The sequence below is a fragment of the Triturus cristatus genome, chromosome 8 (genome assembly GCF_964204655.1).
Source record: "Triturus cristatus chromosome 8, aTriCri1.1, whole genome shotgun sequence".
NCBI lineage: Eukaryota > Metazoa > Chordata > Amphibia > Caudata > Salamandridae > Triturus > Triturus cristatus.
Genome location: NC_140591.1, coordinates 1,348,307,445 through 1,348,324,450, shown reverse-complemented (window position 1 = coordinate 1,348,324,450; position 17,006 = coordinate 1,348,307,445). Strand labels below are relative to the sequence as shown.

Below are 17,006 nucleotides of genomic sequence, written 5' to 3'. Positions count from 1 at the left end.
CAATTACCATCAGGGACTAGGCAGTTCTGAAAAAAAACCTACATGGATTTAAATATAAACAAACATGTGAAGAAGGAATGTCTTACGATAAATTTCCAGAACGACTGTTGCTTCTTGACTTTGTCCTTTTGAGTCCGTGGCTTGGCATCGATATATTCCGGCATCTTCTATTTTGGCATTGTAGATCGTCAGCCTCGACCGGCTCCCTTCTTTCTGTACCACAATTCTCTGGGAAGAAATGATCCTCTCTCCTTGTGGGTTGTACCAGTCTAATGTCTCAGGTTCACCGATTGCTTAAAATGACACAATGGGAAAAATGCGGTTAAGGATAAAAATGAATAAAACAACTGGGAAAGTTATAATTCATGTTCATAGCAGTTTTCTTATCAACATTGCATGCACATCAAGACAGTAAATTATATACTAGTACCATCTCTGAATAAATAATTCAATGAATCATATGCCAACTTCAAGCTGTTTCAATCCAAAGCAAATTCAATACAGAGCCAAAAACGTGTGTGAAACATTTTGGTGTCTCTGAGAAAGCAATGGAAACTAATATACATTTTTTTTTTAAACTCTAAGGGGTATATTCACAAGAACGTGTGATAACTACCGCAAGAGTAGCGTAACGCAACTTTCAATACCGCATCGTATCGCGGGAAAATAACCCCGTGCCAACGTGGAATTCACAACAAGGAAGTAGCATGCAATAGTCACCAGATAACCCGTCTCGCGGAACAATGCATCATAAAAGACACACCAAAAACACACCAAAAACAATCCAAAGTGCGTAGCAACATGGATGCACCCTGACACAGCGCAGGGGCCAACTTGAACCCCAAAACCCCCACAGACTACTAGCAAGGAACAACGGGGTTGGGGAGGGCCAAGGAGAAGAGGGAGAGGAAGACGGGGTGCAGACCGCAGGAAAACAAGACCAGCGTCACGTAGGTGACAGAACACTTCCAACAACTGACCCACTAGCAGACCACCTGGATTTCAATTAGAGTGCCCAGGAGGCCAAGAGGCGCCGGCATGATGTGACGACCTAAACCTGGCACAAACCCGCTGCCAACAGGAAGGCAGCAACGGCGACAGGAGGTGGCAGTCCAGCGCCACCAGAGGGGCTGAAGAAACCCAGGCCACTGTCATGAGTGTGGAGATGGTGCAAGGAGTAGGGAGTATGGACACAGCTCGAGAGGACCTTACACAACATCAACAGGGAGTGCAACAAACAGGGACTGAGGGGACGGGGGAGTGGGCACAATGGCATACATGCACAATGAGGTGTAGCACACTGCACACCCACAATCACCCAGGTCCATGGGCCTGATCCCCTTGGCACCCCGCAGCACACACACATAGCACGAACAGCACACACACACATTGATGACAACGAGGAACAACGCGCATAGCCAACACTGCAGAACAGAGGACACAACTAACTCTGCACATGCACAGAAACATGCCTACTACATCTGACGGAGCCAGAAACTGTGAAATGGAAATGTACGCGTACGACAGCACATTCATCATGTAGACCAAATGTACAATGTCCCACAGTGGAATCCAGCACCCCCAAACAGTCACAATGCACATTGCCATACAGTCTGCATGCAATCCTGCACAATGCGCCAACATATATGTCAACGCAAAGTCAATACGCACCTCCCCTTCACATCACAGAGGGGCACACAACACCTTCAGCAGAGCACAGAATACAACACATCAGTGATGCCGGAGAGGACCACAACACCGTCGACACCTACGCCTTACAACAGCACATGGATATCCCACGCAACCCCCCACCAGGACCCGGACAGCCAAGCTACTCAGAGGAGAGCACCCAGCCTGCAACAGCCTACACAGCAGGAAGCACCCGCAAGCACAGCTGGGTCACAACACTTCACCCACCCACACATCGCACCCCAATGCCATGTTCCTGCCCGCCAAAAGGAGGTGGCCCAACAGGTGTGGGTGGGGGCCGAACCCATGGAATGCGAACCAGGACAAATACGTAGGTGACCATCACCCTTCAGGGGCCACCAACACCCCACTAAGGAGACCCACACTGCCATAGAGACACATGCAGTTGCACATTCACAGTACAGAACCACGGGCATGGGCGCTCAAATTGCAGTCACACACCCATGTTGGCTCTGCGTACGATGGCCCTGGCCACTCCCCTTACAAATTGAGTGGGTGACGACAAAGCTACATGTCCAAGCTCCAACCCGCTGCCTGCGGTGACACGTCAGCATCCGATATACACAGCACAATGTAATGGCATCAGACCCAGGGCCCTCATGCATATAACAAGACCACAGGGACACACGCAGATATAATGTTGAACTGGCTACGGGCACATGCACCCGGCCCCTTTATTGGCAGGGCCACATGTACAGTGACACCTGTGCTGGATGTGTATGTAAGCTATTCCGCACGGAATGTCTGGTGCTGGCAACCACTTGAACATTAGACACCAGTGCAACGGAAACAGAAAACACATGCATAACAGAGTCAACTGCTGAGCAACATGGAGGGAGCCGGAGAAAGTCCAGAGGACAGCCAACATGCAAACAGAAGTGTCCGTGAGTTGCAGTGCACTGGGGATGGGACACTAGAGATGAGCACGCCCATGTGAAGAAAAAGTCTCGGATTGTGTCCCTCCGACAGACATGTGATGCAGATGCAGTTGGGTGTGTCATCCTGCATCATCTTCCCCATCAACGTCTCAGGGCCCCCACACTGTTTGAGGTGACATAGCTGCACAACCTCTCCACAGTTCAAAACTCAATCAGTAACTGACAATGGGTTGTGGTGTACTGAGTCACTTGCACCTGGAGTGCTGAAAAGGGTATCAGGCCGATGATGGCTTCCACGACAGGTCTGAGCAACTCCGTAAGTCTGTCAGGACCACAGTTTCAACTCTGGTAGATGACTGCTGGAGGTGATACTTGCGGTGGTGGCGTGTACCTCCTGGGGTGATGCCACGTCCGGGCCAGTCAGGACTTGATTTGGTGTGTGAGCCCTGGTGGGACGCTGTTGGGCCTGGAGGCTGCGTACAGCGCAGGGCCACAGAGAAATCGCATTGATGACCCCAAGGCCAACGCTTCAGGGGCCATCCAATACCTCAGAAGAAAAGGGTCCCGGACCTGACCAGCACAGAGTTAGTGGCCCCGGATGCACAGCGGCTGGCACAGGCACCCAGCCACGGGACGGTGACTTGCGGTGCAGTCAGATGGGCCATGCGACCTGAGCAGGTCACCATCAATGTCCGAGGTATATGTGGCGGACAGTATCGGGAGACAGTGGAAGGTGTCCTCCAGGGCATGACGCCGAAATGTTTGATTTAATCCGGAAGCAGCAAATGGAGGAGTGGAATGCGACCACCAATTAGGTATCAGCTACATGAGGATGAAAACTGCCCCCTAGTCCATAGAGTCAGACGCCACCAAAGTTTGACCAGAGGGTGTCCATGATTGTTGGGGAACAGACTTAGTGGCACCGGGGCTGAGAGGGGATGCTGTCTGCGATGATGCCAGTACGCTGATATGAACTCAGCCATTGCAAAATGAAGACTCTGTGACCTACTGGATCACAGTGTAGGTCGGAGGCAGCGGTCAGCAGTGGCCCACAGCCACGTGTCATTGGCTGGTGAGGCACAGAGTTAGTGACACAAGGGCAGTTGTCGGTAGTGTTCGATCACCTCCGTAACTATGATCTTGTTCCCTACGGACTGCAACGCGTCATCCTCTTACACCTCTCCGTGCATGCGATGACATGAATTCTGTCTTTTGAATAACCGATGTTCAGTTCCAAATCTGTGACCCACTCGTGCACAGACTTGTTGGCACCACATCAAAGTGAGTATAGTGACTTGTCCTATGCCTTAAATGGTGTTCACTGATATGGTGTAATCAAGACTCAGTTCCAAATGTGTGACCTACCTGACCGTTGTGTAGGCCTGTGGCAGCGGTCAGCATGGCCCATTCACCAAGTGTCGCCGGCATAGGTTGGATGGCCCCACCGGCCTGCGTAGTTCAGGTTCAGTTGCACCACGTGTTGGGACACCTCCGTGTCTGTGACCCGGGTTTTGTCCGGACTGAGACGCATCTTTCTCTTACTCCTCTGCATGTGACCACTGGTGTGGACTCTGCCATTCGTGATTTGCACCTCGGTGCTGGATGTGAAACCTACTGGTCAGCAGGGTAGTCCTGGTCCCTCATCTACATATCGCCGGCTGGCGTTGAATAGGGTTAGTGGCACCACGTGTCACCGGTTGGCGTTGAACAGGGTTAGTGGCACCACGTGTCGCCAGCTGGTGTTGAACAGGGTTAGTGGTACCACGTGTCGCAAGAAGCCCATATGAAACCATGCCTCACAGATCGAAGGTAGTCTGGTGCTGTTGCCGGTGGCACGGATTTGGGGTCACTTCCATTCATGACTCAGGACACAGTTTCACACATGGGACCCACTGGCCTGAGGAGTAGGCCTGAGGTGGCAGTAGAGTACGTCAACAAAAAAGGACTAAAGCGGGCCCGTGTCGTGGAGGCTGTGATGGTCTGAGGAGGCTGCCAAGGTCGCTGGACTTGGGCCTGGAGCTTGAGCCGGAATGTGGTGGGCCCTCCTTGACAACGCCAGTGTTGGCAGGTGACCAGTGAGGCCTCGCTGCGCAGGGGTTGGCCTGACAGGTTTGTGGTCTGGCAGGCGCACAGCGTTGCTGCCAACTCCGCTCACGAGGACGGCATCGGCCTTGTGGCATGGTGAGAGGCCCGCCCTGGCAGAGACATTGTGCTTTCCATAAGAGGACGACGCCCAGGGCTACGTGCTGCCTATTCACACTCCTACGCTGGCAAGGTGTACGCCGGGCCATCCCACTCCGGTCATGCTTAGGGGGGGCGTAACAGGCAAGATTTCTCCGAGGTCTCCCACTGGCTGTGGTGACATGGTTGCATCCACTGTCCACAACACTCCATACACCAGAGGTGTATGTCACCATGGATATGGGTGTGTGCTGTATACTGTGGTCTGTCCAGCACATCTCCGCCACTCTTGGCATCTTGTACTTTCCCAATCATGGTACTACTGCATCCTTCACATTTGCTTGTTTGCCACCTCTCCCCACATTCGGCTGTTGTGTGGCTGAGGTGCCATGCCGTTGACGGCTCAGGTTCATGGCTTGACCATGTGTCCATTGTGAGTTGTTCTGTCGTGTCTGGTGGGTGGGCATGTTGTGTGCATGTTGGTTGTAATTTTGTGACGTGTGCATTGCCAGAGTTGTGATTTGCATGGTTGTGGAGTTGAGGTGAGTGGGGTGTTCATTTGGAACTTGCCAAGGGGCTGTGCATTTCCCTTGGTGCCATCCTGGAAGCACTGGTTGATGATGGACGGTCGGAGGATGAAGGATTCATGCACACTGGCTGTGTATTTGAAGGCGACATTGTTGGAGGTTCTATGGTGTTTTGCTGTTGCCTGCACATTGGAGTGGGACGTGTGCTTTCTGTTGCGGTGATTGTGTGCTGTGTCACCAGGGGGCACAGGTGGGACATGTGTGCTGTGGATTGCCCCAAACAGATGCATGCATCCTGCTATGGTGCGTGATCATTGCTTGGTCTCCAGCGTGACCTGTGCATTGTGTTGGACGTATGGGGACTGGGGTACCAGGGTGTTGGTGATGTCCAGGACAGGTGTGAGGGACTTGGATGTGGCTGGCAGTGGGACTCCTCCTAATCTGGTGGGTGTTGGTTAGGGGGTGCCAGGGGCCAACAGGTGCAGCCAAGCCAGCATCTTGGTGTGGGGTGGGATGTTGGTTGTCTGCTGTGTTGGTGCCATAGGCCTGTTGGGCGATGATGGGGGTGTTTGTCCCTTTCAGCCTGTGATGGACGGTGACATTGTCAGGGGTTGGGTCTGTGCAGCTGGTACGCTTCATGGGGGTCCGCTGTCTTTGTCTGCGCTGTGTCTGTGGTGGTCCGGGGGGGGGGGGGGGGTGTTCCGGTAGTGGGTCGTGGTCCTGTGGTGGTCTCGGTGGGTGTTGTGGCCCTCTTGGATGTCCAGGCCACATGATGGGTGGCTCCATGGCATCTGTTACCCTTCCGATGTGGCCCTGGGCTGGTCTCCCTTTTGTAGTGCAGGCTGCCGTCCAACTTTACACCAGGTCAGAGCAGGTGTAGATTTCCTGGTGCTAACGCGCCTTATTGCCTGTTTTGTGTTTTTATCGCAGTTCTGTATGGTCCTTGAGAGTGTTGAGGTGTGATGTTGTCGCGGCTTTTGGTACGGGAACGCCCACTCTGCATCTCATTAGCGATAGTTGCGGGGGGCCTATGTGGAGATGTTTTTTGCAGCTGCTATCGCGGGTAAACTGGTGCTGTGGGCTGTTTACACCGGCTTGTGAATGGGGAGGTATTTTTAACGTAACTTTGACTGCGATAAAATGCCGTTGACTCAGCAATAGTTTCTTGTGAATATGCCCCTATAATCTGATTTTTTCACAAAACTTCACGTTAAAATTGTGCATGCCTTTAATAAACAGACGTGTATTTAAACTTAAAATATACTTCTGTAAAACAATTCCATCCAAAACACTGTCGTAAAGTATGCAAAATATATATTTATATCCCCTGAATGTGCACATTAATGTAACAAAACATAGGATAATATTTGTTTAGTTTCCATCACAATGCTACTGTTCACAGCGCGTCTCATAACGAGCATTAGTGGCATCATCGCATGTAGACATGTGCTGATACTATGGCATTTTCGACATCTGTAACAATATTTCAACCTGAGAAAATATCCTTACAAAAAGTTGCAATGTAATTAGGACGCCCGGTTTTATGGTATTTATTTTTTCAACATTTCCGTCTGTATTTCTCCATATTTATTTTTCAACCGTATTATTGTTATTTATCCATATTTATTTTGAGTTTTAAAAATAATTGGAATCGTAACATGCTGTATTTCCACATTTATTTAACTGATAAATATGCGCTCTTACTTCAATGTCTGTTGTTTTTTTTAGAAAATTAAGAAGCCAATTTGGTAGAACACAGCACCCACATGTAAATATTAGCAATTTATACAAATGTATTTTAACACATGTCTACATTCAAGGAAATCCTGTCCTGTTGTTGATTCCCCATGCTGTTTCTCTGTTCAGATGTTGGCTTGGAATTCATAAAGGACAATGTTGAACGTCACTCACAAAAAGTACAATATTCAGTATTTTTCTGCTTTTAAAAATAAATACAGACAAGTAACACATTGTTTTCTGTCTGTATTTATCTGTAAAAATCAGTAAAAACAGAAAACTGAGAGCCTTAAATGTAATACATAAGCAATTTAGTCAATAAACATTGGTCAAATAAAGTGACAGCTAGTTTGGGTGCTCCTAAAAGCTGGACGCATCACACTCATTGAAGCACAATGAAGCCAATGTTTTGTAACATTTTAATTGAGAAAAGGTTTCTTAATTGTGCGTTTTTTGTCGGAAGAGAAAACATGCTCTAGCGCTCATTGCTTTATTTTATGCTGTTGTTGCTCAGTGAGCGAGAGTGCAGCCAGTTTTAACATTTGCCTTAAGGTTACATATAACTGTGATTATATTTACACATGCCAAATTTGCAGCACGTGACAAACTCGTGATTTTAGTTAGCATTTTTAGTACAGAGAACCATGGGCATGTGACTGGATCATTAGGCTGTACATCCTTTCTTGAGTCAAAGGCTGATATTTTAGGAAAGAGGGCATGATGGGCGAACAGCACTTTAATAGTATCCCTAATTGTCATTCTATGAAAATTTGTATTTAATCTACTCAAAAAAGGAAAACAAGCACAAGGAAAGGAATTATGCTAGGCATAATTGGGGGTCATGATAATTGATTACGGTTTCATTACTCATGAGAATGTGTCTCCTACTAAATAGGCAGTAGGGAGCTAATCAAAGGTAAACTAGAGTACCAATAAAACCAGTGCTTTAAATGGACCGGTACTATCCGGTACTGGGTACCAGCACTTTTTTATTTTGAGAGGGAGAGTTCCTGCACTTTTAAAGAGAGACATACTAGCTTTAATTGGAGAGTCCCGGCACTTCTCTGAAACAAACAAGTACTCTGGTAGAGGGAACCTGCACTTCTATTGTTCCATTTCACGCACTGAATAAAACATCCTTTGCCATAATGTTTCGCACCCTAAGATTACTTATATTTATTCAAGAAAGGACAATCTAACACCACTAGTAGGTTTATTTTCTAGAAATAGCCCTGTAACCCAAACTTTGTGCCCATTGTATGTATTGGCGGTTGGGTTGTCCTCCGCTCAGGTGTTGGACACATTTAGACATTCTGGTCGGGCCTTAGCAAAGGTTCCTGTAAATGCACTGCAGCTTTGATGTGTGCCTACATCACACACAACAGAGCCGCACAGAAATGTTACAAAGTGTTTAATATTCAAAAACAAAACACCAAAGTGGGGTTTTGTTTTGGAAAAAAGTACCCCTTACCACGAGAGTCATTTCCCATTGTGAGGGGGCCATTTTAATATGTTTACTGCCCTGTTGCTGCCCGCGTGAGTCTGGCAGTGACGGGCACTAAAAAGCACAGCTGAATGTCTGCCCATCCAAGTCGGGCAGCAGGACTTGTAGCCAGTACTCCAATGGCCGTTATCATGTCCGGCCAACAGAGAAGCTTGGCCACAGCAGTCAGAGTAGTACAACTATGGTTCAACAGCATTCAAATGTGGGGGCGGACCATTATGTTGGCAGTAAGAGTATTCTGTCACCGATGTGACATATTAGCTTTTCCGCCAGCAGAAATTGGGACCAACAACTTTTACACATAATAAATGAAAATAAACTTGGAGTTTGAAAAATGCTCACAGTAGTAACTATGTGCAACGCTGCACCATAGTCAATAATTATAAAAAAGGAAACTTGTCTATATTTGCTCAGTTATTACAAACATCCTTCTAGCCTCAAAGTAAATGCGAATAATGACATACCGGTGATTACCCCTCACCTTGCCAAAATACAAATGTACAGCTACAGGACCGACCAGCAAAAGTCTATGTTATTGCATTGGATAACGTGTTTGGCATGCTATGCTATACTCCTCCAAAGAAACTTTCTCGTAACCCATAGTGCAAATTATTATTTGACCGATCTATCGTCATAATCTCATTCTCCATCAATGTATCTACCTGTCACAGATGCTACAAAAAATGTGTTTTTGTCGAAATATTGATACTGTCAAATACAAAAAACACAATATTAAATACTTAAACAAATAAATACATTAAAAAATGCATAATATGAAGAAAAAGATCACATTAATTAAGTGTCCTTTGTAACCTAAACCAATCATTTCGCACTCCTAGCTCTTAAAGCATATCTGCAGTGGGAACATTGGGACTTGGGTAAATTCTTACAACTCACTCTTCCTCATATCGTCTTTTTAAAATATAAATAACTTTAAAAAAATCTGAAACTTAATTTAAACAGGCATTCCAAGGTCATAAAAAGAGGAGAAACATGTAGAATCATATTTTACAAAATACATAAATAAAAAATAATTAAGATACAAGCCTGTTAATCGTTAAGACACCTGTATACTAAATACAGAAAACCTACTCGCAAAGCAGAGATCTTCGTCAAATTCCTATGAATAGGCAAAGGTGCACAGATCTGTAATGCTAATTTCGGGGTTTACCACAGCAGACATAGGTTTACATAGGGCATGTATACATGCCCTATGTAAATCTCTAAGATTATCTCATGTCAGTCATGTGTATCGCTTCCATTGCATGGATTATTTCTTTCAATTGCTTACTTTTATTCTTGCATTAATAATAGGAATGGCAGGTACTGAAGGAAAAGGAGAGTGTACTTCGTGCCTGAAACGGGGAGGTTTTAGAGCTCGGAATCAGTAACTTTTTTTGGTCTGTGTACTGTCTCACCAATGACCATTGCCTTTTCAGATGACACAATTCTAATTGTAAAATGTGCACGTTTCTCCTACTTATACATCTACCAATCTGTAATTGCAGAAGATCCATCAAAAGCATGTGTAATGCACATGAAAACATCCACTTTTATCGTTTATTCTCCCTTGGTATAGATAGTTAAACGTGCTCGCTTAAGGAGCAATACTATGCTGTGGAGTTTCCTGTTTATTGTTTGTTGCTCTTTGCTCATATTGCCATCAGGTTTGGACCTTGGTGTGCTCTACTAAGCATGTTCCTCCGAGATATGCTAGGCAACAGCCCCTTAGAAGGAGAACAAATAACCCCATGCCATTTGAAACCTTCTTGGACCTCAGACTTGAGCTGTAGCATTAGTCAGAACCACAAACAGTTACAGCACCCTCTAAATTTGAAGCATTCACTGTTTTTCCTCTGATAAGCACTCAAATGTAATCTGAGGACTCCCAGATTTGTTTTTTCCAATTTATATATGCTAACTGGTCTACTAAGTTTCAAGAAAGGTTTCAAATGTGCCATGTGATAGTTGAAAGGGTATGGTGATAGTAACAGTCACATAATATTACTGGTTTTGGAGATAATGAGGCCGAGCTTAATTTAGGGCCATATCAGCAACAACCGGCGATAATTATCGCTAAGAGCACTTAGCGGTAGGATAATTATCGCTGGCTAACATGGATTTTTATCGCTGAGATAGCGTGCTATTAGCAACGCTTATCTCAACAGCGATAAAAATCCTAGTGCTAACTGCCTAACGTGAGATTATCGCTGGAAACCCAGCGATAATCTCACGAAATGCGTTAGCTTGTTGATAGGGCCCCACATACTTAGCCATGATATCCACCTTCCATAGGATATCATGGCTAAGTCAGTCGTGAAGAAAGCGTAAGGAAAGTAGCGATAACAGGGGTTATCGCTACTTTTCTTGCCGCTATGCTTCATAGCGTGGGGCATGATGATAGGAGAAACGTCGCTTAGCATGTCAGGTCAGGAACGCCCCCTTTGCATCTCATTAGAGATGCAAAGCTGGGCGTTAAGAATTTGTGCGCTAATGCAAGTTTTCACACGTTAGCGTGACCTTGCTAATTAGGCAATAGAATTATCGCCGCTTTTCGGCCAAAAAAATGGCTGCAAAAGCGGCAATAATTTTCTATTGCCGCCTTGTGAATATGCCCCGAAATGAGTTTGATTATGGAGGAAAGAGACAATCACGTCAACACCAATTCCTACAGAGGTGGCTACTCAGAAGAGGAGAACATCATTGTCTTTATTGTTGAACATAATGTCTAGCAGAAATAGGACCCAAGGTTACCTGGTTAATAGAACACAGTAAATAGTCCCTGATGTTTCAAGGTTTCATACTCCCTCAACAGCATAATGGAATATTTGACTAAATGTGGAGGAAGAGTTAGTGGCCGACACTAGTTACTGTGCCTTAAAAATGCATCATAAACCTTAAATTGAATTATAGTAAGGGAATGAAGGTCAGGTGATGGCTTCCTTGAGAGACAGAACATTATTATATCCAAAAGTAGCAGAGGAATGTCGTCATAAGAAAGGGGAGAGTGAATAGAATTGGTAAACTAACTACAAAGAGCCATAGATTGATGTTTTGATAGTGCATGGGTCCCAAGAAAGACATGGGTTTTTGAAGTATTCCACAATTTTTGTCATATCTGAGCTATTGCCCTGGGAAAACTCACAGAGGGGGTGTACAATGTGGCACGGGTAGGTCAGAAGCAAAATCAGGGATTAGTGAGGTGGTCTTGACTCTGTGGAATTTAATGTTGTTGACATAAGGGGGCTTATTACGATGTCGGACCGACGTTGCGGATTGGGAACTGGGAGTTTACCATGAGTGAGACTCAGTTAGTGAGAGTAAAAATTTAAAAAACGGGTAGTTAAACTGGGAAGAAGTATCAGGAGGATTAAATGGGTGAACCCCAATTGCTACAGCAAGACTATCCTGTAAAAATTGTGGGGCAGATTACGATGAAATGAAATCCAGTATTTGTAGAGCGCTCAATTGCCCGAGGGTGTCAGGGCACTGGGGGCTGTCGGGAAGATTAAGCGAGCTATTGCCCAGAGTCACATGGTGCTGGACTAACCTGCCGCTGGCACCAGGGATCGAACCATAAACCTCAAGGTCCATAGTCAGGCACCCTGGCCGTTGTGCCACACCTCTTCCCTGGTAAACTCTATGAAAATGGACCAAGAGTGCTAACCCCCAGGGTACACCTTTTAAAGGGCTGCTGCTGCAAAGTTGGTGTTAGACACTCTGGGCTGGTGACAAATGAACATGTAGAACATGCATGTGCGCACAAGTGTGGGCTGAGAGTGTGAGACTACTGTCTAGCTCAGCCCAATATCTGCACAGAGGTAGACTGGCACAGAAGGTATTGGTGCTCACCTCGTGTAGGCCTTATAATGTTAGTGGGCATTCATAGTGTACATCTATAATGACTGCTTAAAGGTCTGTGTACTTTACTGGTTTATACATTATGGGAAAAACTGTGTCCAAAAGCCCCCCCACATTATTGGAATAAGCCCCCGTGAGGTGGCGGTCCTAGGTGCTGCAGGCGGACCCAGTGAGCCTGCCCACATTCATATTGAAAGTGCCCCGGGGAGGTGGGCCCCGTGCAGCCCTTCCTATATTTATCATATGCCTCTGGGACCTGACCTGGGTTGTTCTAAAGAAAGCATGGGAGCACGCGTTTGCTTTTAAAACATTTTTTTGGCATGGATTCGAGGATCCACCTATGAGTCCGCTTCACAATAAAAAAAATGCTTTTGACCCCTCCACCATATATTGGGGTTCAGGGTATTCCTACCCTGCCACCTTTTCTTTATTTTTAACTTTTGTTCTGGGACTCGGCTTCAAGGCAAGTCCCAAGATGGCTGCCAACACTTCCTGGCTGACAGTCAATCTATATTTTAGTAGAATCTGCAAGTCTACTGCAAGGACTTGTGTCCCCAGATATCTATATTTTTTTAAGTTAGATATCTCAAACACTACTTAATGGATTTCCACCAAATCACAAAAAGCATGCTCTCTGGTCCAACATCTAGCTTTTTGTCACATTTGGTGTAATTCTGTTCAGCAGTTTGGGCTGCAGTCGTATTCAAACAAAAGAAAAGTCCCCACAGACCTAACATGGGGAACATGTATTTTGAGACCCCCTTTTTTCTCGGTCCTGCTTGATGGATCACCCCCAAACTTTCAACACAGCAGCTGAACCAAAAAGGGAAGGTTTTGTGAAAATTTCATGGAGAATTGCCAAATGGCGCTAAAGTTAATGGCAAAACAAAAAAACGTTTTCCTATGGAAACTTTGGTCCTACCCATAACTACCTACTGGGGACCACCAGTAGTTAATATTTATAAACATAACATTTATTTCACTATTTCACTTATCTTACATACTTACCGTGCATTGTAAAAACTTATATGCATGGTAAAGTTTTGCGTGATAAAGGCAATGCGTTGTAAAGGCATTGCATTGTAGTGGATGCGCGACGAAGGCATGTGTTTTAAATGTATGCATACTAATGTCATAAAAACCTTACAAAGGGTATTCCACTTTTCTTTGTTCCCCCATGACAAGCTAGGAGCAGAGCAGGGAGGCAGGAATTTCCAGACATTTCCGTGGATGGAGGAGTCCAGAAGCTTTTTCCATTTCAAAACAAACACCAGGTATAAATATTGGACCTTCAACTCCTATTTAGGCCTGTGGAAGACTCCGAATAAAGACTTCTGTGCTACTCTGCTGCATGAAGTACTTCTACTCTGCTGCCTTGATGCCTGAGTAAAAAGGACTGGACCTGCATCTTGAACCCAGGACCACCAGAGTGACTCCAAGGGCTAGTCAGCTTGAATCCTTATCAGAGCCTCAGGGACACAAAATGCTCCAACCACCTTGAACCCTACACCTGGACCTTACCTGCTGTGAGCCCTACCCCCCCAAGTGATTCTTCCCCAACCCTAGACCCTTTGGAGTGGAGAAGAAGGTGCTCTACCAGCTGTGGTCCCCACCTGAACCAGCACAAAGCATCACAGAGTGATTTAAAGTCCCTCACATCCTTACTGGACTGTTGCTACCCTCATCAGAATCAAAACCAAGAGATGCAAAGCCCCACAAAGCCTTGTCGCACAGCTGCTAGCTTCATGAGAACTGATGCAGAGTGAAGCACAGCTATGACTAGCTTTGCCACACAGCTCACAAGAACTGACGGAAAGCGACGCAAAACCCTGCAAAGCCTCTCTGCACAGGTACATCAGAACCAATGTCAGATGATGCCAAGTTTTGAACAGCAATGCCCAGCAGACCGTGCACCAAGGATATAAGGTACATTGTTCAGCGGGTCTAACTTGGTCACTCTATCCGGCCCACCATCCATCGCAGTTGGCCTGAACTTTTGACTTTGTCTCAATCGAGTGCAACCCAATGGCTACAGTTTTTGCTTCATTCTTTTAATAACTATTTTATATATACATCATTAAAATTCCATAGTTCTACTGCTTTGAGTTTTTGCTATATCTTTCTAAAAATAATGTATTGCATTTTACTTTTTCTAAATTGGTGTGGGATTTTTCATATGTTGTGTTTTCACTTTATTACTGTTTAAGTGCTGCATGAATACTTTACACACTGCCCCTACGTTAAACCTGACTGCTCCATGCCAAGCTACAACAGGGCTAGGCACAGGTTGATTTGGGGTTTGCCTTTGTTTCACCCTGACAAGAAATGTGGTTGCTGCTTGAGTGAAGTTTCCCCCACGCCCAACCAATAACCCAATTTCCTACACGTAGAAACTGTTTCTGAAGAGAAGATAACTTTGTACATTCTGAAACACTTTGTAAGATACTTATCGTATGTGGTGAGATGCACAGTGAAGCACGTTTGCTACCTCTCATGAGAGACTCTAAAAAAAACAAGACTAACGTGTTAGTATGATGTGATGTTATAAAACCAGACACATTTCGAATTCTCTGTAACACCCTCTAAAGAGAATCTAATTGCAAGATCACTTGGATAGAGCATTTGCACCCTACATGTCCATGGAGCCATTGCTGACATTATTATGAGGCTTACCAGTTGCACAGGCACATTTAAGATGCAAGCAGTGTCAGTCTTGCCAAAATCGAGACACTGAAAGTTAGTTTACTAATCAATGCTACACCATTAAACAGAGGTTTCCCTCGAACTATAACACCACCTATGTTATCTACATAATGAAGTTGCCTTGTAAATTTGTAATACAAAGCATGGCATGGATGCAGGATTAGATGCAGTATAGATGCAGTACAATAAATGCTCTGCTCGTATCCTACTACATGAAAAATGTACACACAGATAAACCAGTGATTGAGATGGATATATTCCAATCCATATAGGCAGCAGGTGGGAAAATAGGGATGGGACCCATACAAACTAGAGGAAAGATTAATGTTCCTCTGGGGCATGGTCCACAATGGTTGCACCACACAAGTGAATAGCTTCTCAAACCTCCTGATGCCTATGATTCCTAGTTGGCCTTTTTTTTTCTTTTTACAACACTATAACCTGCGCAAATATTTGAACAGTTTTATGAGCAGCACATGTTCAAACCTTTTTAATAATCATTCATTTATTTGTAGATTCCTGGCACCTATTTAGAAGCTTAAATTTCGTATTGGCTTTCACGTTATTGGTCCATTTAACAAATATTTAATTGTGTGAATAACTGAACTAATTTCTGAGCTGTATATGAGCAGTGCTTTATTGTAAATTATCCTCATTTTGTCAATCATCAGATTAATTTATATTATTGCCATTTTATTTTTACCTGAGTTCATAGTTACCTTGGCCACAGTTAGTGAATTATTCCACTTTATTCAGGTATTCTGTTTGCTTATGGTTCATTAGTTGTCCTTTACCAGCTTTCACAGATTTATTCGATATGTGTTTAGACTCCGCTGTGGTTTTATGCTAAAACCTAATCACAAAATGGCTCCTCGAACTCATCTCGCTCTTATGTAAGTTTCTGGCTATGGTGTCATGTTTTGAAACAACTTACATTCTCTATGCACATACCTTTAACAATGAGGGCATACCTTGAAATACATGTTGGTGTTACCACAGTGCCAGCTTAGCCAATCAATCAATCATTCAATAATGCTTATTTGATTCCAAAAGAAATCATAAAAGCAGACAATGATAGTGAGACATGAGAACAGTTATAACCTTTGTAAAATTAATCTATAACATCAGTTTTCTCCCTGAATTACAAGACTCTACACAAGTACATTATGGAAGAATAAGAAAGTTTAAAAAATGTTTTTCCTATATTGAATGACTTTAAACAAGTAAATTACAACCGCATAACATACCGATAAGGAGGGTAACATTTGCAGGTATAAAAGAGCGGGCGACATTGCTTAAAATCCAAATTCAGTAAAATTAGAACAAAAAAGCGTGTCATCAAGTCCTTAAAATAGATCAAAAAAATAGGATATGTAAAGTGCTTTGTGCAGAGGTGTTGTCACATGGGCAGTTAATTAAAGTTTTAGACGAATTATTCTGGGTAGGAAATGCTACTAGATGATGGAAAATATCCACCCTGTAGAGAGCCAGAACAAACTTATGTTGAGTGTTGTGCAAATATGATAAGTATGATTGCAGAGTAAAAGTAGTCAGGATCGATAGAATCCTAGCAACCCTCTGCTTGGTTTAGACAGTTCAATCAAGAGCCTGCCTTCCACAAAGAATGCAAAACATATCCTATACAGATGTTTTCTTGACACAGACTGCAATGTTTCAGGACAATCACAAAATTCTGGGTGTCCCAGGTCACAACAGGTCTGTTTCAGGCATTTAAGCCACGGAATTCGAAGAAATGCAGACAATTCAAGGTAGTCCTAGTTCACCTTATGATTAAGGTCTGTATTTTCACTGGTCCAGACTGGTTCACTGGCATAATATCGACCTCCCAAAAAACCCATACAAAAATATCTAGTTTTTAATATCGATGTCAAAAATTGAGACGCC

General features: G+C 44.6%; 1 protein-coding gene across 2 annotated transcripts in view; it reads right to left on the bottom strand.

Annotated features, from left to right (window-relative positions):
* Positions 1-17,006, bottom strand: part of NCAM2 (neural cell adhesion molecule 2) — a 1,313,898-nt gene that overhangs the window by 759,339 nt on the left and 537,553 nt on the right. For both annotated transcript variants that reach the window (XM_085623062.1, XM_085623061.1), the window contains exon 3: positions 87-293. In XM_085623062.1, the coding sequence (XP_085479188.1) occupies positions 87-293 (207 nt within the window). The remainder of the gene's footprint in view (positions 1-86; positions 294-17,006) is intronic.